This window comes from Ascaphus truei, chromosome 7, assembly GCF_040206685.1.
Source record: "Ascaphus truei isolate aAscTru1 chromosome 7, aAscTru1.hap1, whole genome shotgun sequence".
Taxonomy (NCBI): domain Eukaryota; kingdom Metazoa; phylum Chordata; class Amphibia; order Anura; family Ascaphidae; genus Ascaphus; species Ascaphus truei.
Window position 1 is genome coordinate 60,006,067 of NC_134489.1, and position 26,470 is coordinate 60,032,536.

The 26,470-nt window shown below is 46.0% G+C and overlaps 2 protein-coding genes across 5 annotated transcripts in view; one reads left to right on the forward strand and one right to left on the reverse strand.

Annotated features, from left to right (window-relative positions):
- The window catches only part of ICA1L (islet cell autoantigen 1 like), a 50,361-nt gene extending 33,587 nt beyond the window's left edge, over nucleotides 1-16,774 (forward strand). For all 3 annotated transcript variants that reach the window (XM_075608592.1, XM_075608590.1, XM_075608593.1), the window contains exons 11-13: nucleotides 7,954-8,199; nucleotides 12,352-12,417; nucleotides 15,667-16,774. In XM_075608592.1, the coding sequence (XP_075464707.1) occupies nucleotides 7,954-8,199; nucleotides 12,352-12,417; nucleotides 15,667-15,782 (428 nt within the window). In that variant the 3' untranslated portion in view covers nucleotides 15,783-16,774. The remainder of the gene's footprint in view (nucleotides 1-7,953; nucleotides 8,200-12,351; nucleotides 12,418-15,666) is intronic.
- A 2,605-nt stretch (nucleotides 16,775-19,379) lies between these two features.
- The window catches only part of FAM117B (family with sequence similarity 117 member B), a 59,095-nt gene continuing 52,004 nt past the window's right edge, over nucleotides 19,380-26,470 (reverse strand). For both annotated transcript variants that reach the window (XM_075608596.1, XM_075608595.1), the window contains one exon: nucleotides 19,380-21,889. In XM_075608596.1, coding sequence (XP_075464711.1) covers nucleotides 21,571-21,889 — 319 coding nt within the window. In that variant the 3' untranslated portion in view covers nucleotides 19,380-21,570. The remainder of the gene's footprint in view (nucleotides 21,890-26,470) is intronic.

Genomic DNA, 26,470 nt, shown 5'->3' on the forward strand with positions numbered 1-26,470 from the left:
AGCAGCTGGTAAGATGTATGCTACGGCATAAGGGATTGGAGGAATACTTTTGTGACCCTAGTGCAGTAACTAGCGGTAGCAGAGTGACCAATCAAGTCTGTCTAAGCCACACTGTGTCCAGGGACCTGGCGCAGTGGTGATCTCCCTAGGAGAAAGGGAATCCCACTTCAATACGGGAGGGCGTACCTGGCAAAGGGACAGCACGGAGAGATGTGCGGCTAGAGCCGGCAGCTGCATGGGGCAGTCTGCTACATCCCAATCTACAATAAAGATGCCATGTTCAAAGAAACCCCCACTGTGTGAGTGTGAGATTACTCTACAGTGGCAGTCACCACCGAGAAGGAGTTCCTCACCAGGACCATCTCCCTGCGGAAGCATAGATCCTGATGAGGTGGAGGCGCTGCACGTGAAGTAAGTTGGACTCGTACCCACTACCTCAGCTACCTGTCCTGATGACATCCCCTAATAACACCAAGCGGGAGACTCAGGAGTCCTGTTACTTGCCGGTGCACCACCACACACGACCTTGTAATGGGGACCGGTTAGACCACACGGGCCAATGTGAGATTGAGTGGGTCAGACAAGGGGGGTCCAGCCGTTACAATTGGAGGCGCTGCTGAGATACCTGTTAACAGGACAGGCTTTTGCTAGGCACACATTAGGAAACAGAGAGAGTGTCTGCTGCCACTTTGTGCTGCGTGTGACGGAGCCAGGGGTAGTCAGGGAGATGCTGGAGCTGCATGCCGCAAAGACGCCTTGGGATCCGTTAGGGGTTAGTGAGTCTGGAGCCGGGGGCTATTGCTGTTCTAGTCGCCTTGAGGTAGCGCTAGCGGGGGACGCCTAAAGGGGTAAACTGGTAACTTAGGGCAGGAATTCTGGAAGGGTCCGCACTAGGCTAGCCAAAAGTAGGTCGACGCCCAAAGTACTGCATGGAAGAGCCAGAGTACTCTAGTCTCCATTCCAGACCACTTACCAAGGAGCACAGACTGGAGGAACGCGTTACAGTAGACACAGAGAGTGAGCCTAGCCTGAGGTAGTGCAAACATGAGTCAGATCTACGTTAGGTACACAAGGTGGTGCACAAGGCATGTTTATTGTACGGATGTGGTAGCTGCCCCGCAGAGCGGAGCTCCATGTACAAGAACCCCGTGTTCAACGATCAAGAGAGACCTGTCGGAATGGAGGATCTGCACAGAGTAGAAGGTCCAGGATGGCAGGGAGAGAGAACCGTCAGAATGGAGGATCTGCACAGAGCAGAAGGTCCAGGATTGCGGTCAGAGGAAGAACACGCATATGAACTGTGCGTGGACGAAGAACAAGCTACAGGAGAGACTCTTGTGTGTTTGTTGTGGAATGGCGTGAAAGCCGTGGCTGCGCCGTGTTTATCATGTTTTTGTTCTCGGGATGATACCCCTGAGAATAATGAGCATGACAGTGTTATCCGATGGGAGGAACGAAATGGACTTTGTTATACCCCAATTAACAAACAGCCAGACGCTACCTTCAATGGGAAAAAGGACAATACTTACCAAAATGGCGGTTCCCGCGTTCCCGGGACACCGCGTGGGCATGCTGCAGAAAGTCTTGCAACTTTGCAGTTTGCTAATTGTTGGTCAGGATTGGCGCCAACGAGAAAACTCCACCCCGATGGGGAGTGGGGCGCGAAAGCTGGAGCCGCGCCCTCATGGACTATGACTCACTCTGCCCCAGTGCTGGGTCAGCCTACAAGTCTACGAGACATCCCCCTAGTTTCAACCAGGGGGAGTGGTTTGCAGTTCCACCGGATATCGATGGAGAAAGAAGGAGGAGGGGTTGCCAAACCTGCCCCTGCACTCCAGTTGCGAAGAGCTGTTGACCAGTGCAGACCTTTGAAGCGAGTACTGCCACTGGTGAATATGGCTGGAGTCTCTGATAAAGTGGGACAAAATCCCTTGATCACTACCCATCCTTACTCGGCTCCAGGAGGCTTCCTGGTCCTCCGGGTAGAGGGTGTGGAGACGGTGATGTGTCTCTGCCTGCAGTGCAGACTGCCGGGCGGAGCTGTGGGCACTGCGGGCCGATGTCAACATTGTGGACTGCAGTACCTGTGGCCCATGCCGAGTTTTGTGCCGGTACAGGCCGAGGAAGCCAAAGATGATGTCCCGATGTTAACTGCGGAGCTTCCGGGTGCATTGTGGCAAGAGGATACAGGTCCCGAAGAACGGGGACCAGGACAGGTTTTCAAGAGGGAGAAACCCAGCCATCGGAGAGGTGATCACCGAGGAGCCCATCGCCGGTCTCCTACTGGGATGCCTCGGCCGAATGGCAAGTTAGAATCCTCGGACGAGGAGTGTGCTAGGCTGTCGAGTAAGATAGTCATAAAAAGAGACTGTCATACTATTGGTACGCCATGGAGAGATGCCATTCCTCGTGGTGTGGAGACACGGAGTCGAGTGTCTCCAGTACCGCGACCACCCGATCGCCGGAGTCCCACTGCCGTGGTGACTAGTGGATCGGAAGGAGGTCGATCCACCCCGACCCTGCGAGGTACTAAGATGACACCGTGCCTGTCGCAGACCCAGGGGTTGGAGGAGAAGGAAGAGCGAGTCCAGAGCCAGACTGGATCGCGCAGCAGACGGGCGTTGCCGGATGTCCTCGTGGAGGAAGAGATCCCGATTGGGGATCCAACCCAAGATGGCGTCGCAGCACGTGCGTGTGCGGAGGTGATTCCGGATGACCAGAGCGGCATCGAGTGGGAGATGATCGCGCCTCTGCGGTCGAGCAGCGGAAGTCGTTCACCTACTGCCAGGCGGAATGGGCGCTCGAGTCGGAGAGTGAAGAGCCCAACTGCCGGTGAGAAAGAGAGACTTTGTGCCGAAGCCAAGACAGGTATTGCTGGGGAGCAGGTCGTAACCCTGCCTATACCTACGGTTCGGTCCCGTCCCCAAACCCCGTCCACACCCAAGGTTAGCCCCAAGGCCCTAGCTAAAGCCTCTGTCCCCGTCACTATTTCATTCGGGTCCAGTTCTAGCTTAGGGTTGTCCGGGGAGTCACGGGGTCCTTCCGAGGATCGGACTGGAAGCCTGGACTGGGGAACTTCGGATGATGGGTCGGAGGGAGGAGGGAGGATGTCCCGACAAGTGTCGGTATCCAGTGATTGTCCTAGTGTGCTAAGCATTACCGTTAGAAACACCGCACAGTACAAAGGAGTTGTTGAGAGATCTGAGGGTACGTACGGGGTATCTTCGGGTGGGCCTGATGAGGAGTCAATAGAGGAGTCTATAGAACCTAGCTCCGAAGAACGGAAGGAGACTAGGTGGTGGGCCCCGTTGTACGAGGGGTATGTAGCCTGGTTCGACCGCACCCGATTTATCCTAGAGAGGGAGGGGGTGGTTGATCACTGGTGGGCTGCCGGGGACTTTGATGACGAGGCATACCTTAGGGCCCTAAGGGTAAGGTGGGATCGTATCCAGGCAGGCCTTATTATCCCAAAGGGGTCCGCAGGGTTGGATGACCCGGTAGAGACCGATGAGCCCCTGTCATGGGTGCTGCCCGGGGCGGCTGGCGAAAGTAAGTTGACCAGGGCTTGCCGAGCTGAACGGGCTGTTGCGGCAAAATACAGAAGGTCGCATGGGCTTGATTACCCGTATGTCCCAGAACCTCTAATGAGAGAGATAGAGGAGAATAGGGAGAGATGGCTTAAAAACGATATCCAGCACTATATCGTAGAAAAAGGGGGAGCCATTAAAGGAATTCAGGCCGAGCAGAGGGTGTCCCAACTTATGCGGGTCTGGAAGATAGGACGCAGTGTGTACATGCACAAAGTGGTGTATTGCAATGAGCGAGGGATACCACGGGAATACAGCGTGACTGTGCATGATGCCGCGGGGCGGGAGGTGAAGAAGCCGGATCCTCGACATTATTATTGAGTGCCAAATTAGAGTGGTCTGCTTTTTCTTTAGCGCTCCCTGCTGGTCAGTGAGTGAGATGGGCTTGCATTATTATGTCAATGTGATGATGTTTGCCATGTTATTTGTGTGTTCTTTTGCAGTGTTTCCTGGCGCAAGGTACACCAAATTTAGGTCCCAGCCGGGACGGTGGGTATTAACCAGGGGGAGTATGTAGCCATGCATAATAATGACTGCATACATCTTCCCTGTTGGCAGTAAGTCCTGGTAAGTACAGGCCTGCCAACAGTAGTTATGGAGGTTTTCCCTCACACCCTGGTGTGGTGCCCTGTGTAAGGAAGGGGGTGGCTGTATGCTCTGAGTCCCTGGATAGTGACATCAGAGATGCGCCTGCCCCCTGAGGTATAAAGGGCACAACACTGTCAGTTAGTGTTGTGTTAACCAGCAGTTGTGTGAAGCAGCTGGTAAGATGTATGCTACGGCATAAGGGATTGGAGGAATACTTTTGTGACCCTAGTGCAGTAACTAGCTGTAGCAGAGTGACCAATCAAGTCTGTCTAAGCCACACTGTGTCCAGGGACCTGGCGCAGTGGTGATCTCCCTAGGAGAAAGGGAATCCCACTTCAATACGGGAGGGCGTACCTGGCAAAGGGACAGCACGGAGAGATGTGCGGCTAGAGCCGGCAGCTGCATGGGGCAGTCTGCTACATCCCAATCTACAATAAAGATGCCATGTTCAAAGAAACCCCCACTGTGTGAGTGTGAGATTACTCTACAGTGGCAGTCACCACCGAGAAGGAGTTCCTCACCAGGACCATCTCCCTGCGGAAGCATAGATCCTGATGAGGTGGAGGCGCTGCACGTGAAGTAAGTTGGACTCGTACCCACTACCTCAGCTACCTGTCCTGATGACATCCCCTAATAACACCAAGCGGGAGACTCAGGAGTCCTGTTACTTGCGGGTGCACCACCACACACGACCTTGTAATGGGGACCGGTTAGACCACACGGGCCAATGTGAGATTGGGTGGGTCAGACAAGGGGGGTCCAGCCGTTACATGTACAACCACAAAACTCAATATATTTCGCTGAGTGAGCCCGCCGTGAAATGACACAAAACAAAGATCAAAATGGTGGCAGCAAATTATTATTAACTGATGTCGTTAAATCCAGGCTGTCGGGAACTAATGAAGGTTCCCCTTCTTGATGCCTTCAGAGTGGATTTGAGTGGCCCTGAGAATTTACATCTATAAATAACAGTCAGCCAATGACTATCATCTGTACTCAACCATTTGTCGATTTACTCTTTAAAATTGCAAGAATTTCGCTAGCACTGCTACAAAACCTGAACTCCTCTCTTTGTAGGATAATCCCAGTGTTTTCACAGCCAGTGCTTCAAGCCTAATCTGTCCACCAGCATGCCTGTGAATAGATCAAGCATTACTACCTCAATTAAATCAAGCACCAGACCGATTGCAGGCATGGGAATCTGTAGCCAGCCATGCCATTCATTTCACTGCATACAGTGCCAGGACACCGGGTCATTTTTAACATGGACAATTATTTTATGTCTTTAGTATGCAGTGAAGCCACTTGCCAGTGCTGGTGGGGAGTTCAGCTTCTGTTCAAATGAATGGGACTAAAATCTTCTCCAGCACATGGAAGCAGCTTCACAGCACATTGAATAAGGGCCACTATGTTTAGTGTAGAAACGTGTTTCTGTTGCTGCATATATTCAAATTGGAAAAGATGTGTGGTGCTCTAAAAGAAGCCTCAAAATGTATTTGCAGAAACTATAACATTCAATATTTCATATGATATTCCTGAGATGAAACCCCTCGGTAATCAATAAGTGGTAAACAATCCAACATGAATCACTTCTCCATTGTAATCTGACTAGTGGGCTAGGACCCCCACAAGCACTGCAGTAAGGGGCCACACAATAAATAAAAGTGTCCCAACATAAAGCATCAGAACGGAGTGTTTGCCAGTGATAAAATAACTCACATTTGGAGTGGATGTTGTCCTTGTAGATATCAAATATTCTTCTTTTCCAATGGGGGGGTGTACATCCGTTTTTTCTGATAGCGATAGACGCAAAGCAAGGAAAAAGCAGGCACTGTTTGTACCCCGTAATGTAGCTGTATCTTTTTGCTGGTTCCATTAAATATATTTTTTTAAGGGCAAACGCTCTCCTTGACTTTACTCAATTTTTTGCTTTTTCCTTGAGAAACAATGCCTGCTTTTTCCTTGCTTTGCTGCATATATTCAGACACTTTTACGTTTCTTTAAAAAGAAGAAACAGTTTGTTCTCCCGGTTCTCTTTACACACAGGCTGCATGTATGTGATATTTATTTCGGTGGGCGTTATGTGAGCTCTGTGGCCTTTGAGTTACCATAAACCGCTGGATATTATTTATAGCTCTTCTGAGAGAGTGTTTAGCGGGAACGGGTTGGGCACCCCGGCAGATAAGGGCAGTGCTCTCGGGTCACCTCGTCAGCAGTCCCGGATGGGGACATTACTTTGTAGTTCGTATTTGTGGGTGCATTTTCCCGCCAGCCATGTATTCCCTGGTGGTCTGACGACCCAGGCGGTATCCCCGGTATCTTTGTAAAGACTGTTTACTGGTGACATGTAGTTTTGGGAAACACGGTTTCGTGAGAGAGCTAAATTGGGCTGAAGGAGAGGCTTAATGAGTAAAGGCACAGATTCTGAAGACACTGACTTTGGACCAGTGGAGCCAGGTTCATATCCTGGTGTCTGATCCTTGTAACCTTGGGAAAGTTGCTTTATCTCAGCAGCCAAAAACATAAATTGTAATCACATCGGACCTATAAGATTCCATGTACAACGATGCATAATTGTGAAGTGCTTTGAGTCAAAAGTGGTATATTGTATTCCAAATAACCAACTTTTCAGTCCTCTAAGCCAGGGATGTGCAAACTTCTCCCCGTGCGCACCCCAGCCTGCTCTTGGCACCTTGCCCCCTCCCCTCCCCCCCCCCCCCCCCCCGCTCGACCCCAGCATCAAAATGAAGCGCAGGGTCATGCAACGTCATGTCGCCATGGTAACGTGACCCGGCGGCATCTTTTGACGCCGGGTTACCAGGAAGACGCGTCACGGGAAGGTAAGTGTATTATAGATGCCTTGCGCGGTCCCCCGATATTTAATTTAAATGCCTTTAACTGCTGCGCTCCCCTCTCCCCCATGAAAATCTGGCGCGCACCACTGCTCTAAGGCAGGGGTGCGCAAACTTTTCTTGTTGTGCCACCCTGCCTGCTCTCTTCAGTTGTTGCGCCCCCTACCTCGCGCCGCGTTGCCATGGTCACGCGTCCGGAAGCCGGCTGAATCTCGATGTAGAGGAGGCAGAGGTCCTGCGGCATTTAACTTAAATGCCTTGGGGAAGAGCGTGGGACGTCTTCAACCACACGTGACCCCCCCCCCCCCCAAAAAAAATGATGCGTGCCCCCCAGTTTGCACACTCTTGTTGTAGGCAACCTTCAAACCAGAGGTTTGGGTGATGTAAGCTTATCTCTCTGTGTGTCTGTATCTGCTGTGATAAATGCAAAAGGTAAATCTAAAACAAGTGATTTGTTTACCCTTGCTTTCCCCTCAGATGCAAGTGGAAATCGATGTAGGATTTGTGATATCACTGGTATTAAAGGATGCATAATATGTTGTGCACGTCAGATTCTGTTTATATTAAGAGTACACTTTTTCCTACCACCAGTGAAACAGAATGCAGACGAAATCACAAGAACAGCATTTAGACTCACCTTTACTAAATAGTGCTCAGTCTTTACTTGAATGGATCTTGAAGGTGCTCTGTGGCTTTGCACAGATTAGTAAATCTTGTGACTGAGGTGTCTCATTCCAGGGTCACACATCACAAATGACAAATTCCTGATCCCATGAAGGATATAAGAGTATAAAATTAATGTTTATATGAAGAAATGGAGGCAAACAGAATGAATACTTTCAAAGCGCATTTCACAGACAGCAGTCTATAACATGTCGCAGTATTTAATTTGTCATATCCCAGACAACATTCTCCTCTCTTTCCAGCACCAAAGGATCTATTACTGGATGGCACAGAGGAAGAGAATTTTGAGAGGGAGTTTTCCTTTCTGAATTTGCAAACTCCCATCCCTGTTGAGGATGCACAAGATGAGCGTGACATCTTCAGAGGACCCATTGCTAGCTTCATCTCCCAAAAGCCTGACCAATGGGCAGAGCAGTCAGAAAGCTTGTCCGGATTCCTGCCATCCCAGCTCCTAGACTTGGGACTTTACTCTGCAGGGGGATTAAGCAGTGAGTAGACTTTTTCCTATTCTAGCTATTACATTCTCATGCAGCAACTGCAAAGCCTCAGTAAACAGCTTTATACATGTTACTATATATTTATCAGTGTAGCCCCTTCAATATATTCAGGCCTGTGCAAGCTGGCCATGATCATTTTATCTTTAGAACACCATCAGTGTGTCTTTCCTGCACATATTAGAATAATACCAGCATAATTAAACTACCCTGAAGATGTTGAAATCACATTTTTGCTGCCTGGCTGCATAAGATATTGTGACTTACCAAAGGCCACAGAGCTGGTTTACCCATATCAGAGGCCAGCATCTTAACCACAAATGTCCTTAATCTCATAGTGCAGTAAACACATTGACTCCCATACTAGTTAGTTTATAATCTATTTTTTTCCCTTTGCTTTTTTTGGCAACATATCCCATGTGCCAAAGCCTCAAACTTCTGTGTCCCACAATTCCATGCTTTCTGCTGCATGATGCTACATCACGGAGACTAAGGTGTAATGCTAATCCACCCATCTCAATTGTTTTTTCTATTTCTTTTCAACCCTTTATTTAGTACTAGCTGAGAGACCCGGCGTTGCCCGGGATGTAATGTTCCCGTTCCTCTCTCTCCTCCCCCCTCTCTCTGTTTGTCCCCCATTCACATCAATCCAGTCCCCCCCCTCCCTCCCTCCTTTACAGCTTCATGTAGCGTGTGTGCGTCAGTCACTGTGTGTTTGCTCGCGCGTCAGTGAGTCTGAGGCAGAAACACAAACACACACAGACTGACTGACGCACACACAGTCAGTGTGTGCCTCAGTCAGTGTGTGCGTGCGTCAGTCAGGCTTTGTGTGCGCGTCAGTCAGTGTGTGCGTGCGTGCGGCAGTCAGTCAGTGTGTGCGCGCGGGGCGTCAAAGGCAGGGGGGGGGCGTCAAAGGGAGGGGGGGGGCGTCAAAGGGAGGGGGGGGGCGTCAAAGGGAGGGGGGGGGCGTCAAAGGGGGGGGGGGCGTCAAAGGGAGGGGGGGGGCGTCAAAGGGAGGGGGGGGGCGTCAAAGGGAGGGGGGGGGCGTGAAAGGGAGGGGGGGGGCGTCAAAGGGAGGGGGGGCGTCAAAGGGAGGGGGGGCGTCAAAGGGAGGGGGGGGGGCGTCAAAGGGAGGGGGGGGGCGTCAAAGGGAGGGGGGGGCGTCAAAGGGAGAGGGGGGGGGGCGTCAAAGGGAGAGGGGGGGGCGTCAAAGGGAGGGGGGGGGCGTCAAAGGGAGGGGGGGGGCGTCAAAGGGAGGGGGGGGGCGCCTCAAAGGCATGGATTCCTCCCCCTGCATTTCCTGCAGTGGACAGGAGGGGGGGGGCAGTGGACAGGAGGGGGGGGGGCAGTGGACAGGAGGGGGGGGGGCAGTGGACAGGAGGGGGGGGGCAGTGGACAGGAGGGGGGGGCAGTGGACAGGAGGGGGGGGCAGTGGACAGGAGGGAGGGGGCAGTGGACAGGAGGGAGGGGGCAGTGGACAGGAGGGGGGGGGCAGTGGACAGGAGGGGGGGGGGCAGTGGACAGGAGGGGGGGGGCAGTGGACAGGAGGGGGGGGGCAGTGGACAGGAGGGGGGGGCAGTGGACAGGAGGGGGGGGCAGTGGACAGGAGGGGGGGGCAGTGGACAGGAGGGGGGGGCAGTGGACAGGAGGGGGGGGCAGTGGACAGGAGGGGGGGGGCAGTGGACAGGAGGGGGGGGCAGTGGACAGGAGGGGGGGGCAGTGGACAGGAGGGGGGGGGCAGTGGACAGGAGGGGGGGGGCAGTGGACAGGAGGGGGGGGCAGTGGACAGGAGGGAGGGGGCAGTGGACAGGAGGGGGGGGCAGTGGACAGGAGGGGGGGGCAGTGGACAGGAGGGGGGGCAGTGGACAGGAGGGGGGGGGGCAGTGGACAGGAGGGGGGGGCAGTGGACAGGAGGGGGGGCAGTGGACAGGAGGGGGGGGCAGTGGACAGGAGGGGGGGGCAGTGGACAGGAGGGGGGACAGGAGGGGGGACAGGAGGGGGGACGCAGTGGACAGGAGGGGGGACGCAGTGGACAGGAGGGGGGGGCAGTGGACAGGAGGGGGGGGCAGTGGATAGGAGGGGGGGGCAGTGGACAGTGACACACACACACACACACACACACACACACACACACCTCAGTTGATGCGCCCTTTCTCAGTTCCGTTTGGCGCCGGAGGTGGGGAGCGACACCTACCTGTACTTCCGGGCGCCGCCACCGTCTGACTCGGCGCCGCGAGGGAGGAAGGGGGTCCGCCATCTTACGCGCCGCGTGGCAGCTGCGGGAAGCGAGGTGATTTGGAGCGGGGAGGGGGGAGAGGTGATTTGGAGCGGGGAGAGGTGATTTGGAGCGGGGAGAGGTGATTTGGAGCGGGGAGAGGTGATGCCGCTGGGGAGGGGGAGAGGTGATGCCGCTGGGGAGGGGGAAGAGGTGATGCCGCTGGGGAGGGGGAAGAGGTGATGCCGCTGGGGAGGGGGAAGAGGTGATGCCGCTGGGGAGGGGGAAGAGGTGATGCCGCTGGGGAGGGGGAAGAGGTGATGCCGCTGGGGAGGGGGAAGAGGTGATGCCGCTGGGGAGGGGGAAGAGGTGATGCCGCTGGGGAGGGGGAAGAGGTGATGCCGCTGGGGAGGGGGAAGAGGTGATGCCGCTGGGGAGGGGGAAGAGGTGATGCCGCTGGGGAGGGGGAAGAGGTGATGCCGCTGGGGAGGGGGAAAAGGTGATTTGGAGAGGGGAGAGAGGTGTGTGTGTGTGTGTGTGTGTGTGTGTGTGTGTGTTATTTATTTTTTTGGACCTTTGGCCCGTCACTCCGCCTCAGGCCAATGAGAGGTGTGGGGGGCGGGCCAAGGGGGTGGTGTGAGTGTGTGAGGCCAATGAGAGGTGTGCGGGGGCGGGCGGGCCAAGGGACCAATGAGATTGCCGCTAGGGACACCGGACATCCAGCAGGCAGGCATGCATGCAGGCAGGCAGGCAGGCAGGCAAACATACAGTGCTTTCACTAATATAGTATAAGATTCGTTTTCATGTGATACAGAAAGAAAAAAAAAAAAGTGGGTACAGGGGAAATACGGACATACAGTAAATTGCCACATAGACCAACTTTTGAATTACAGCATAGTGGTGAGGCGAGGTGGTGGTGGGCGGGGGGGGGGGGGGGGTTGTGTGGGGACAAGATACATATTTGTATCCAGTGCTTTCTATAACGACTCTTTTAGACGTCTATTTATTGTTTAAAAAAAAAAAAACCTTTTCCTGTCGCCATTTTTTTTTTTTTTGCCCTGGTTTGGCCCCAGTTAGAGACTTTACTGAATATCCCCCACTTAATTTTTATACAGACATCTGTTTGTAAAGCCTTAGACAAATTGACTAACATTTCTTCCTATAGAATTATTATTCTGGTGAAAATGAATGTTTGGTTCAGTGTTTTGGAATGAAAACTAAAAAAAAAAAGGGGGGGTTTTGGTTATTTTGAAGAGTGGTTACATTTATTTCAGTTTTCCAAAATATTTTGTACAAGAAACTAACTGTTCTAAGGTGAACAGACTGGTCTCTTTCATTGAAAGCCGCATTTCAGCTAACTCAGGAAGCTGAGATTATATCATTTTCTACAAACCTAAATAGCTAGCCTTACCTCACATTCTAACCAGGGACCCCAGATATAGAGCTCTGATAGTGTGAAAATGTGTACTGGACGTTTAATCTATATCCCGAGAAATAAAGCTCAAATCCAGGGTTTTCCAATCTCTTCCAGGAGAACACATTCTGCAGTTTAGCTCCCATATACTTAGCAACCCAAAGCAGCACTCTTCTCCCTCCCCCCAATTTTTTTATTTTTTAAGGCTTACTGGAATGGGGATTCCCCCCGCACCGATTCGTGGTCCTCAAGATTTTTTTTTTTTTTTTGTGTGCTGCTTTTGACACAAAAAAATATACAAACATGGCCTCAGGCTCACGTATAGAAAGTCATATTGTCATCTCATGAGGATGATGCCTCTTTTTATTGGCTCCCAGAATGATCCCTGACCCAATGGTCATTTTGTGTCTACCGGCCAAGTATTCTTGCCTGATCGCAAGCAGCACGGACTATTGCTTTAAGCAAACGTAAGTGGAAACAAAAAGTTTGACATTAATTTAAGATTCTTTCTTTTTAGGCTGGACATCTCCAGGTTCCACTCAGCATTGGCTTCCCAACAATCCACCCAAACTACCAACCAGCTGTAAGTTACAGATTCTCAGCAATCTTTCACTTTACTGTAAAGCTCCCACTGATAGAATTCTCCTGTCTACATACAAATACATTGGCACTTTGCTGCAGTGTGGAAAGACATAGTATGGGCCTTTAATCTGGTCCAGGTAGCACTGGGAAAAAAGCTCTGCAAAAATACACAGTATATAAATCGCACCAGAAAAAAAAAGAAAATAAAAAACCCAACTGCACTCAATTGAGATATATATATATATATATATATATGTGTAGAGGTATCAGTACCGTGTTAGCCGAGCTTCAATAATCAAAAATAAATAGATGATACCGTTCTGTGGCTAACGAAATGCTTTTATTTGTACGAGCTTTCGAGATACACTGATCTCTTCTTCCGGCGATGTTACAATGAATGAAGCAAAAGGTATACTTAACAACAGTGTCTATTGGAATGTTATCTGTGCTGGTCCTTCCCCCGGTGTGGATGTGTTTTATGGCTAGAGGTGTCAAAAGGTTTCTGAAAGCAAGTGATGTAAGAGTGTGTGTGTATCAGTGTGAATGAAAATGAATGGAGAGCCCACAGTATATACAGTGCTTTACAAAAGGTGTGTGTGGAGTGGGAGTGGATATAAATGGTGTGGGTGGGTGTGGAAATGTGAGAGATTGTAGCACAACTAAAAGTGTGTGTGGATACTTTGTGGTCCCTATTGGTGTATAGGGATGGAAAAACAAGGAGTATTAGTATATGTAAGAGACAGCTGTGTGTGCATACATATAGCACAGTATGTACAGACATGGCCTTTAGCGCTCATGGGAAGAGAGTTCACTTGTGTCAGTAATGACTCATAAAATTTCGATCTCTGTTTAAGCCACTGCTAAGTGTCCCGAACAGTTGCATACATTTGTATTCATGCAACCGTATCTCTTTCGGTGTTTTAAGATTACCTTTGAGTATGGCAACCCTCAGATCGTTTATCTTATGGCCAGAGTCAGAGAAATGTTCGCCAACAGGACTGTCTCTTGTTCCGCGTGTGATGCTGTGGCGATGCAGGTTCATTCTCTTGTTTAGCCCCTGCCCTGTCTCACCTATGTAGTAGCAGCCCCCTGGGCATTTCATGCACATGATGAGGTACACGACATTGCTGGAGGAACAGGTGAACCTTCCTCTGATTTTGTATTCCCGATTCCTGTGTGGTATTTGTATTGTGTCCGCTGTGTAGAGCATTGCGCAGGTTTTGCATCTTGGGTTCTGGCATGGTTTTGTCCCGCATTCAGTTGTACTGCTGAATACTTTACTCCTCACCATAATATTCTTGAGATTATGGGGTTGTCTGTATGATAATAAGGGTGCTTCAGGAAAGACCTGTTGCAGTCTTGTATCTTCCTGGAGGATGGGTTGTAGTTTCCTGGCGATCTTGCGTAGGGCTCCTAGGTGTGGGTTATATGTGACCACCAAAGGTACCCTGTCGTTTGTCTCCTTCTGTTTGTATTCAAGGAGATCACTTCTTGGTATTCTGGTGGCTTTGTGAATTTGCTGGTCTACAATTCTGTGGTTATATCCACGGTTTATAAAGTCTGATCTCAAGGCTTTAATCCGCTGGTCTCTGTCTGCTGTGTCGGAGCATATCCGGTTGTATCGTATGGCTTGACTGTAGATGGTTGCATGTTTGGTGTGTGTCGGGTGGAAGCTGTTGTCCCTCAAATAGCTGGCTCTGTCTGTAGGTTTGCGGTATACAGAAGTCTGTAGTTGGTTGTTCTTTATAGTAATGGTGGTGTCTAGGAAATGTACTTCATCCAGGGAATGGGTGCGTTTGAGGTTGATGGTCGGGTGGAACGTATTGAAGTTGTCATAGAACTGGAGGAGGTCCTGTTCGCCAGAGGTCCAAATCAGGAGGCTGTCATCGATGTAGCGAAGGTATGTAAGGGGTTTCAAGTGACAGGTGGAAAGTCACTTTCCAGTTTTGCGCAGAACAGATTGGCATACTGTGGCGCCATCCGAGTACCCATAGCGGTCCCGGTTGTCTGGAGGTATGTGTCATTTCCAAATGTGAAGTAGTTATGGGTCAGAATAAATTCGATGCATTTAGTCACTGTCTCTGTGAGTGGCTCCTGCAGTCCCAGAAAGTATCTGCAGGCTCTCTCAATTGAGTGCAGTTGGGTTTTTTTTTTGGTTTTTTTCTGGTGCAATTTATTTTGCACTGGTTGAACCCTTGTTTTGCAGCTGCGAGAGTTTAGTAACTAACCTTCCAAGGGCTCTAATTGTTTCCACATCCTGTTGGTGCCAGAGCAGCTTGCAATGAATTTGGGCGCAGTGTGTAGGGGGACACGTTTTTAAAAATGGGTTAAAGGCGGAGCAATCTGCTCTACTTCCCAGTAACATTTCTTTTTTTTAAATTGCATTCTGGTGATATCAGTTACTGAACATTGCCATGCCGAGAATTTAAAATGGCTGCTGTCATTCACATACATTAAGACAGGTTGCTATCAATTTAAATGATGACTTAATTTATGTTCTGTGTGTGAGGGCAGGAGGTTGCATTGCTGTATAAATGATTGTTCCTTCAGTCAATCCACCTCCAATTATAGAATTGGAGGCAGGGGTTCCTCTAGAGCTGAAACACACATTTTTTTTTCCCAGCTCTGGAAGATACTTACTGGTAAAGTTACTGGTATTATTTCCTGTTTTTTTTTTTTTTTTTTTTTTACAAGGGAAAGCCGGGATCTGCAGGTCAGCTGCAGGGGAAGAGATCTGACCGGGGGGGGGGGGGGAGGGGGGGTGTTAATGGCACGGCCATAATGTCACATGGCTGGTTCGCCCTCCCGTTGGCTGAACCGCCACCATGACATGGCCAGCACTCCATCACCACTAGAACACAAAATTCTTGTCGGCAGAAAATCTAGTAACGCATCACGATCGCTATACGTACACGTAGGCAGCTATAGGGGCCTTCAGCGCATGCCGTAGAGAGCGCAGCAGTAGACACTGGGACCGAGGCCTTAAGCAACAGAAGAGCCTGAACTGCAAGACATCACATTGCAGGCCTCTCCAGCAGTAAAGGGTTATTGTTAAAATGGAGGCTGTTGAAGATGCTACTGGGCACAGCAGATAAAACTCAGTGGTTCTTAGCATGCTGGTCCTATTACCAAGTCTTAACCCCCCACCCCCCCCCCTCCAGTGCAAGGGATTTGACAGACAAATAAGAGCATGAGCAATAGTTTGCCAATTTTCCTTGGTCATTGTTGACTTACCTTCTTTCTCTTACAGCCCAAAAAACAAGAAACCAAGACAGGTCAGCTTGGTTCAACATGTTAGCAGATCTAGATCCACTTTCAAACCCAGATGCCATTGGGCGTTCAGGTGACGAACTTCTCAGTGCATAACGTGACTTGGATGAACTTGCAACAAGTGACAGTGTGTGTTCGAATTCTTCCATATCTTGCATTTGAGCGTGATCATTCCTTCTTAACTCTCCCAGCGCCAGTATTATAGTATGTGGACAAGAACAGCTATGAAATGTGGCGTTCCATTTATTGTAACGAAAATATTTTTTTTCCCCCAACAACATTCATTTATTTACCCCAATCACTTGCTTCATTATGAAATCCTTAGTATATCACATTCATATACAAACATCTGTGTGAGATCTCAAAATGTATTACATTTGTGATTTATACCTTAGCCCTGATCACTACAATTTTGGAATTGCTAATTCTCTTTAATTGAGCATGCACCCGCTCAAAAGCAGTAAATATTGGCTATCCTGAGATTTCTCACTGCTTTTCCCAATAAGACTGTTCAACCTAAATGTGAAAATATTTCATAAACATGTTAAGTAGACTGAACCTCTAATAAAACACAATATTAACCCCTAGGGAGCAAAGACCAATGCAATAAGACTTAAGGTAGAATGGAGAGGAAAAAAGAGCAATATGATATGTAACTAATATAGTAGTTACAATTTAGCACATCTGAGAAATTATCCCTTAGAAGGCTGTTGATCAGTCTATTTAGCTAGTCAAGAAAACGTATTAGGACATGCTAGCTTTTTTTTTTTTTTTTTTAATTATAGCACATCTTAGAAAATGTTATTTATCTTCAAGGAAAAATTGATCGTAAACCAATGGCAGTGCAAAGTTCTAGCAGCAGGATTTATCTTGTTACAATTTATATAGTAGCTTTTTTGCATACATTTGTATGGCCTTTTTGTTGTGATGCTATTTCGGTGAGCACCATGCTAAATTGGACTGGTGCTACAGGAAGCAAACCATTGCATAAACTCTGCTTCTATGCTCGTGTCCACTTCAGTGTCTCAAATCTTTAGGTGAAAGCACAATTACGCAGCTTGTAAATTAAACACATTTACCTAATTAAATTGTCGCACTGGTGTTATTAAATAGCTTTGCAAACAAAAGTTGCCGTAATCAATATAGCGTTAAACCACCGTCTCAATGGCAAGATCTATACTTGTTATTAGATATTTAATGGAAAATGTACTGGCGTATCTCACAATGAAGTATATAAAAAAAAATTACATTAAAGTCCAGTTGTAAATTACTAGTTTGGATCCAGTAAGCCGGGCTTCATATTTAATACCATACTACTTTAGGTATATAAAGTAATGCAATGATTTTTTTTTTTTTTTAACTCCAGATTCCTTGCCTCCGGCTGCTGCTAAGAATTGTACATAAAATTCTTGCCGTACACCGACATAATTGTGACTAAATTCTGTAATTTTGTAGCATTTTAGGACAGATCAATTTAGCAACTGTAAAAGCTAAGAAACTACAATAAGCCCGCAGCTCTGTGGTCTTATTTCATACAATAGTAAACAGTAATTATTATATTTCCATTGGCTAGTGCAGACACATGAATGCATTACAGGCTTCTTAAAGCCTCAGGGGCTAAAGAACTTTGCACCTTTAAGGGTGTCTGCAAAGCAATACCTTTTTAAACAAAAGGGTTAATTCATATCTTCAGAGGATGTGCCCAACCATAAAGGACATGAGGAACATTTTGAAAGTATTTTACTGCAGCAAAATAGTGGGAGAGCCAGGGTAACTCTGTAAAGTTGACTGCGACCCTTTAATGCTAGGAAATGGGTATTCTGTATACATTTACAGCTTCGACTAAGCACTTTAAAGTTTTTGCTGGAGCATTTGTGATAACATTTAGTGACTGTTGATCCAGTTTCTCCCACATTAGTCACAGTATTAAGAATTCATAACCTTTCCAAGTGTGAAGCTGCAATGTACAATTCAATGTTATTCACTACATTTCTTTACAATATACCGTATTTTATCGAAATGCTGCTTCACATATGTACATACCCTATCCGTTAGCCGACATCCATGGTTTAATTTATTTTGTTATCCAAAAAATAAAATGTTTGTTCTTTAACAAAAAGGGACATATTGTACAATGTGTGAGATGGGGGGGAGGGGGTATAAACACGAATTTACTCAGGTAATGAATTACTGTTGTTGTATGGTCACTGGAAAACATGTTCAAATGTCCCAGTACTCTTGGAGAAAGAATGATACGCTAACTACAGGATGATTTTTATCCAAAATGGAACATCTTCGAGGCACAATTCTACCATGTACACAGCATGGGATCGTGATAACGTGGTAGTAGTAAAATCATTGCACCTTTTGGTAGGCAAATTATTATTCAGAGAAGATTTGTGAAACCACGTGTGTAATCTAATTGCATTTAACACTAAATAAACAAAGAATGTCTGAATGGTTTTATGTAGTAAAACAAAAAATAGCTGAAACTGTTTCTCGCTAATTGATCACATGTTCCGCCTCCTACTTTCAAGTGTTGTATTTGGGAAAATATAAAATCACAAGCCAATTTTATAAAATATGCACAGCGCACCGGGGATCAGTAGAACCTAACAAGTTAAAATAACCACACGAACAACAAATTTAAAAAATATGGAATGAATGTAAATATACTAACATAACAGGATCTTTAGGATCACAAGCAATAACCAGTGAGACAAACAAGGTACAGTACTTTAAATAAATAAAAAAATACGAACAAGTGTAAGTCAATTGCAGGCTAATGTAATGACTACATATAACAAAAAGCCACAAAGCGGGGAACAAGTGCCAACCGTAAGCTGAAGAAGTGAGTGGCCATGGAAGGTGCTGATGTTTGTGTCTGGACTGCACCGATGCTTGGCAGATCTCTCCTCCGCTCAAGCTTCCCAGTTCCACTGTCTCAGCCAATGGATGTGCACGCTAGAACAGCCTCACGTGACCTCTTCACAAGCAAATTTTAATAACAAATCAAACAGTTTAAGAAACAGTTGCTCAAATAATTAAAATACTTATTTTATACTTTTTGACATCTCTAGTAGAACAGGAGCCTAGATTTACTTAACGCCTTATAAATTGACAGGAGATAGATTTAATCAACTATTGGATTGATAAGTGAAGGCAGTTGGCGGATTATTTTTTTAGCCGTTTATACAAAAATCAAAATAATAAAAGTGCGTTATGTGTTTGTGTTGGTTTATAATAAAGATAACAAAGAGTGAGGCAATAGGCTTGTACAGGGATTGGCCAACTCCAATGCTCAAGGGCCACCAACAGGTTGGGTTTTAAGGATATCCCTGCTTCAGCACAGGTGGCTCAGCCAATGATTGAGTCACCTGTGCTGAAGCAGGGATATCATTAAGATCTGACTTCTTGGTGGCCCTTTAGGTCTGGCGTTGGTCACTCCTGGGTTAGTGGACGACCACAAATAACACATCCCACATTCAATTACATTGCTTTTCTTGTAGTACATGGGAACACGTGCAGAATTAAACAGATTATACATCAAATTATTTTTTTTCTTTCATGTAAAAGATTGTTAAAGGAAAACACAACTTCCTATTTTTCTTTTACAGAGGATATTTGTAAACATAGCACCCACTACTGACCCACACAAATACAGAAAATCATATAAAAATGCACAAGTCTGAATTGTTATTTTAAAAGGTTTATTAACTTAACAAGTCTGATCACATTTCATCATGTCTGGTACATAGTGACCTACACACAAACTTTCATTTCTTGCTCGGGTAACAGTGTAAAAAGGTTTTCACTATACTTTAAATAAAAGCTGGTGCACCGTACGCTCACTCTTAAAGTAGTTATTGCTATAGAAGGTAATCATGTAAGTGGCCCTGGTCTAAAACCTATTACACAGGTACAGATAAAGGGCTGCTAAAAAAGTTTCCAGTAACTTCCTCCACAGTTGAGGAAATGCAGTCTGAAACCAACAATCAGCAGAGTGTAACTTCTACCTACCATTAATCTGTTTTAACGGTTCTGCTGCTGTGACATGGGGCCTCTCCCAAAGTTCAAAGAAACCTCAGCGCACTGTTAAGACCTTCATAGCAGCAAGAATTTCTTTGGGATCAGATTACTTGGATATTTTAGCTTCTTTACATGTACAAGACATTCACAATAACTGGTAATGAAAAACACACTAAATCATGGCAGCCTTACAATGCAAGAAAGATCAAAATCTATTCACTACTGCAGTGCATTGCTCTGCACAGCTTTCCAGTAGTAAAGGAGTTAACCGTATCAGTTACTGATTATTTTCCCAAAAGCCGCTGACTCAACACGTGAATCGACATATACTGTACCTTTTCAGGTATCTAAAACAAGGAAATGTCTCCTATTTCAGTATTAACACATCATGCACCTCTGATACAAGTAATTTGGTCATCCCAAACTGGGCCTTTCCATGGCTGGAGTGGCCAGTAACATTTCTGCTGACAGGCCTGAAACATGTTACACTGCAAAAGTGGCTAAAGGATATCTGGATGGAAGCAAAGCAATTCTGCCAAATGGACTTTCTAAACATGTACAATTACTTCAGCAGCAAGTAACAGCACAGAACAAACACGTTTATATACATATTTATTCCATAGCAGACATACAGAGTTCAACAGGCACACATATATTTGCATGTTTTCAACTGTCTGCCAGTATTTGACATATTTTACCTGCAAATGAAAGGAGGCAGCTCTTAATTTATAGCAGCTCTGAAAGATGGAAGGGTCATCAGGGAAAAATGCATTATGAGATCAGGAGAAAATGTTCAAGAATGCACGTACAGTAAGGGGAAAGAAGTTCCAAGCTAGGGAGGGAACGTCTTTGCTTCAAGTGCAAAAATAAACAGATCCCTTGTTTGGAGCAGAAAAGGGGACGAGTTGAAAACCTCATACAATTCCTACTTTAAATACGAGTGGTATTTATATGGTAAATAAGACAATCTATGACTTTACATATCACATAGTATTAAGTTTCCTGAATATCATAAGATGACAATTCAGGAGCTACATGGAATAATGCCACTTAACAACACAAACCACTTTACTAATCAACTAGTGCTTTATTTTCTTACCTTTTTCCTCTTTTTTTGCTTTACATTATTTACATGTTTATTTTTACGGGGGAACAATTAGCTTTAAATGATGAAGGTCGTGGTGAACACTTGCCACCTGTTTGGTCCCTGCAGCTGGAAGCCAGCTGAAAAGATTATGAAATACCTTGGCCAGTTGAACATACTTCCTCCTCCTCAAAAACGTCAACTATTTATACACATGCAAAAAATAAAAAAATGTTTTTGTGTTCCCCTTCTGGGTATTCGCTGTGGTTTCATGGACCTGCTTAGATGAAATAACCTATTGGAGTCTACTAAAGGCTGTAAGTGGTCAATTCAACGTCTCTGTTCTTTTGAAAACCGTCATCACAGTGGGTAAAAAAAATAATAATAATCATATCCCAAAAGTAAAGGATTACAATAGGAAGTCGGCTATCTGTGGTGAAAGACTTGACAGCATTTTTACCAGTGCTTTAATCCCTTTGCTTCCAGAGGGGCCTGCAGAGTATTCTGACCCTCTGGCAGCGGAGGAGATATATATACTGTATATATATTTTAAAAAAAATATTTAAAAAAAGTTAAGCTGAAGGTGAAGCCCTTACCACCAGGATCTGATAGAGCAGATCAATCACTGCAGCTGAAACCACCAGAATACTCTGGCCAAAACAGTTTAAACAGCTTACAATACTGTGTCTGAAGCCACAGGCATGGTCAGAAAGGTGCAGTTCTCCTCCATTAATTATCCTTTTAACAGAGAAAAAAGGGACTGCCTTAGTTCTAGTCATCTTCCTCCTCAATTTGCCCTGATGGGTGCAGCAGAGACAACGGGGGGGCAAGGGTATTTGTCCCACGAGAGTTACGCTCCTGTTCCATGTTGGCAGACAGTGATGCCAAGCTGAGATTCTGAACCAGTGCTGGAGTCAAACCAGAGGACACTGTCAGACTGTGACCGGAGGCTTTGAAGGTAATTTCTTGAGTGGGAAGAAGGGGCTTGAGAATGCTGACCAGGCAGAAGGCAGAACCGCTCTTAGGAATAAAATTTACTTTATTCTTGTCAGGGCAGTAGAACGCTGGGATTTCATGCAGCTGCTTTGGTCTGCAACATGAGAAACACAAGTATGTATTAGACCAGTGGTTCTCAACACTTTGAGCACATGCACCCCCGGAGGATTTTTTAAATCTCAGGGCATCTCTGCTCAGACCAAACGCAACCCTTTCCACTCACTCTTCACCCCCTTCTTACACATTCTTACTTCATACTCACCATTCGTCTCAACACACTCCCCATTCATTCTCCACGCTCACATTGTACAGTCATCACCTTTCTCTATTCCACATTCACAGCTGGGCGGCTGCGATCTGCCTTTCCTCTCTCTCCTGTGTCGAACTGAGAGTGAAGAGAGGCGATTCGCAGCCTATGTCTCCAGAAAGCACGAACGTGCCAACTGAGCAGACAGCAGTGTTACCCCCAGGGCCGCAGCATCCTTGGCATAGGGTTACAGCATCCCAGTTGAGAAAAATGTATGCATCTCCATAAGAAAACACAGTAATGTTGAGTTATCACACTTTTTTGTAACATGTTATCCACTTGAAAGGCTCCACCTCCTGAGGTAGGACAGGTTTAAACATGTATGTGTCCTATATAGAGAACTCCCCCCTTTCCCTGTGCAGTGTTGTTGAAAGTAATACATGCTTAGGTACAAACGTTTAGACACGATTCCCTTTAACAAATGTATTTTAAACCATAATGTGTGTCGAAGGGAAAGCTATGTGCTGTCTGATGGACAATGAAATAAAACTTCCGGTAAGCTAAAATGTTATCTTTTCTTTCATCTGGCACCACCACAGGATTTATTACAGCAATAGTGAGGGAGGGAAACGAAAACACAAGAAATGAAATTTAGTACAGCCTGTAAAACTTTTCTACTAAAGCCTGCTTCTTGGGATGCTTGTACATCCCATTTATAATGTTTGGCAAAGGTATGGCTATTTTTCCATAAAGCCGCCATGCCGATCTATTCTACCAACGCCTGTGCTTTCTCTGCACAGGACGTCACTACCACTCTTGTAGAATGGTCTTTTAGGCCTGTTGGTATATGAATGTTGGATTTTTGATACGTATATAGTCTGTATAATCCATTTTGCAATAGTTATTTTGGAAGTCTAATTTGTTTTTCCCTGAAAACAAGATGAGCAGTTTTTTTTTTTACTTCCCGAGTACTCTGCAGGTATTGCATAAGACATTCTCACGTGCAGTGAACGTAGGTTCTTTTCCTTCTCATTTTTTGGATGTGGACACAGTGAAGGTAAAATTTCCCAATTTGTGTCAATACCAAAATAACATGTGTGGGCTGGGAGAGGGATGGTGGTAAAACAGTAAAGAGAATAGTCCAGGCACACGGTCTTATCACAAAGAAGAAAATTTAATCCAGCATAAATCCTGGTTTCGGCTGCATATAGGCAGCCTTTGTCAAGGTGAGAGCTCTCACCTTGACAAAGGCTGTGTGTGCAGCCGAAACGTTGGTTTTATGCTGGATTAAATTTTCTTCTTTGTGATAAGACAGTGGGCCTGGAATATTCTCTTTACCCTTTTACCACTCGGGGACCTGGTAGGACGACCCCCCTTGGTCCGTGAGCACCGGCAGGTGACATTATAGTGCTTCATTGATTGTGTGCCAGATCACCTCTTTCTATTAAGGTGGTAAAAGGGTACAGAAAGTAAAAAAAAAAAAAAAAAAAAAAAAAAAGGGGGGGGGGAAGGTGGTTGGGAAGGACATGTCAATGTATCTTGACTAAGCTTCTTTGTACAACATACATGACTAAAACTTTGTAATTTACTCTGTAAAAATCCTGTGTGCTCACTTTGCAACCGCCACCAGGTGCGAGATCGCAGCGTTATGGAAGCAACCAGATATACCAATTATACCCCAAATCAGGAATAGAATTTGGTTTGTCTGCCGGATGGAACAGTTGACGAGTCTGGTCAATGACTTCGGCTCAAATTTTCTAAAAGTCTGGTCGCCTTGGTTGGCCCAGACAGACATCCCGGGAGTAGATACCACCACAATTTTGCAATGATAGTTATAAATGCGTTCTCCATTGACCAAAAGGATTCTTGACCACACAGCGACTAGGAAACCCTGTAGTCTGGAGAAGATCAATGAGGTGGGGCCACCCCTGGAGGCGGAGCCGTAGGCCCGGAAATCTAGTATAAGCAAGCTAGCAGAAGAGAGGTGGATGAAGTGAGCAGTAACCGCCCAGCAGTAAAAGAGGTCGCGTTCTGGACCCCCCCGCCCCTCCCCCCCAGCCCGTTACCCTCATTTGTTGGTCTGTTGAGTCTGTCACGTGTGTCACGTTCAGTGTTTGGAAACATGGAAATGGTGGAGCTATATAAGCAAATGGATTGTGTTATAATGTACGCACCAGTACACCTAATAAAATTATAGTTATAAAAAAAAAGAAATTTAAAAAATCCTGTGTGCTGCGTACCGCGCACTATACTGTAATTGTGAAGCGCACTATATAAAATAAAGTTATTATAGCTGAACCATTTATTCCACACATTTATTTTGGGTACTATGCCATAAACTAACTTTTCCATTAAACACATCTGACACTATTTCTTATAAGAGATAGAGGGGGGGGGGGGGGGGGGAAGAGATTGTTTCCAACTGGCTATCACCGATTTAGCGGAATTAAGGATATGCATTGCTAGTTTATCTGCACGTCTATCAGCAGATGGGCTTACTGAGCAAAAATATTGCTGGGTCCCAAGGTAATTAATTGAAGGTCTATAAGCAGACGGATCGCTCTACACATGCTGGATTTTTGGGCAGGACCACCATATATGCTCCAATGAAGCCCTCTGTCCACAGTTCCGCCAGCATAATGAGTGCTCAGGATAGATTCTACTTAATCTTTCAGGTGTTGGGTAGTATCTGTGTTGGGTAGTATCTGTGTTGGAATTTGAACTTCTTTTATATTGTAACAGATGGACAATTTGGAGATTCTTTCAATGATTTCCTTCCATATTTTATCGTCTAATGGTGAGCCAATGTCTTCCTCCCACTGGGCCAAGAACCTAAACTTGGGAGTTGTCTTGGGTGCACAAAATTGATATAGAAGTGAGATAGCTCCCTTCTCATAACAAACTTTGATATACAAATGTTCAAAAGTTGGTAAACCTTCGGTGGCTGCTTTAGAGTAGTGTAAGGGGTATCAAAATGTCCGAGTTGTAAGTATTGATAAAAACACCTGTGAGGGAGCTTTTCCCGGAGTTCAACAATTTGAATCCAAACTTGTCCCCTATGTACATGGTGTTGAGGACTGGGTGCGCTAGATAGTGTCGCTGTCTGGTTCCTGGGGAGCCACAGTAACGCTGACATGTAATCGACATTGGCTAATACTTTTGTCAGTAGTGTCCATTGAAGTAAAGAACCAAGTCTAGAGACTATGTAGTAACTTTTAAAATCTGGTAAGGCCATACCACCTGCCTGATGTGGAAGGGTCATTAATGAGTTCAACCGTTCCAGATGTATCTGGAGACTGCATTTTCAAGATCTTTAATTGCAAGAAGTAGTATAGAGACCGGTAAGGTTTGCAATAGATGCAGTGCCCTTGGTAGAACGTTGAGCTTCACGGAGTGATTGTACCAGTCCATGAAATTGGATAGTCTTTCCACTGATTCATATCCTTTTTCAGCTGTTTAAAAAGTGTGGGGTAGCTACTATCATGTGTACTTTCATAAGTTTTCAGACTATTCACCCCTACATATTTCAAATGTTCTTTCCATTGGATATCAAAATTCAGTGATATAAGCTTTGAAATATGGTTGGAAGATGGAGACTTGGTGTCTCAGACTTAAGATTTGTTGATTTTAAAATTTTAAACTTTGCCATATTCGATCAGTTGCTGAAACAAAAAAGGGGAGTGAAAGTGGCAAGAAAGATGTCTGCAAACATTGATAGTCTGCTTCTCCTACCTGTATACCCCATATCTCTATTTACTCTTATGCGGGAAGTGAGGGATTTTATAACTATTACAAATAATAAGGGGGAGAGGGGACAAAATTGCCGGGTAGCATTGCAGATCTGAAACGGGCCTGAAATAGAACCCGTTGTTTTCACAGACACAGTTGGTATATTATACACTGCTTTAACCCCATTCAAAAAGCGGGAGTCAAAACCTATATGTTGGAGGGTTAGAAACAAACGGCCAAGAGACTGTCAAAGGCTTTTATGGAGTCTAAAGCAAAAATCATAGTGGGAATTTTATGCGAGTTTACAATGGGTATGTTAATCACTCTCCCGACATTATCGGAGGCCTATCTTTCAGGCACAAAGCAACCAGATCTGGATGTACAATGGAAATCAGACATGTGTTCAATCTATTAGCTAGTAGTACCTTAGCGAAAACGGACATCTACATTTATTAAGTAGATGGGTCTGTAATTAGAGCAGTGTGAGGGTCCCTCCCCTCCTTCGGTAATACTGAAATAATGGCGGATAGCATTTCGTTAGGAAATGTAGTCCCTCTTAAAATGTAATTAAATAAATGAAGCAATCTAGGAGCAATAACACCAGAATACTTATAATAGTATTTGCTTGCGAAGCAGTCTGGGACTGGCACTTTGAAGGGCATGAGAAATGTTATACTATTTAATACCTCTGAGGGACAA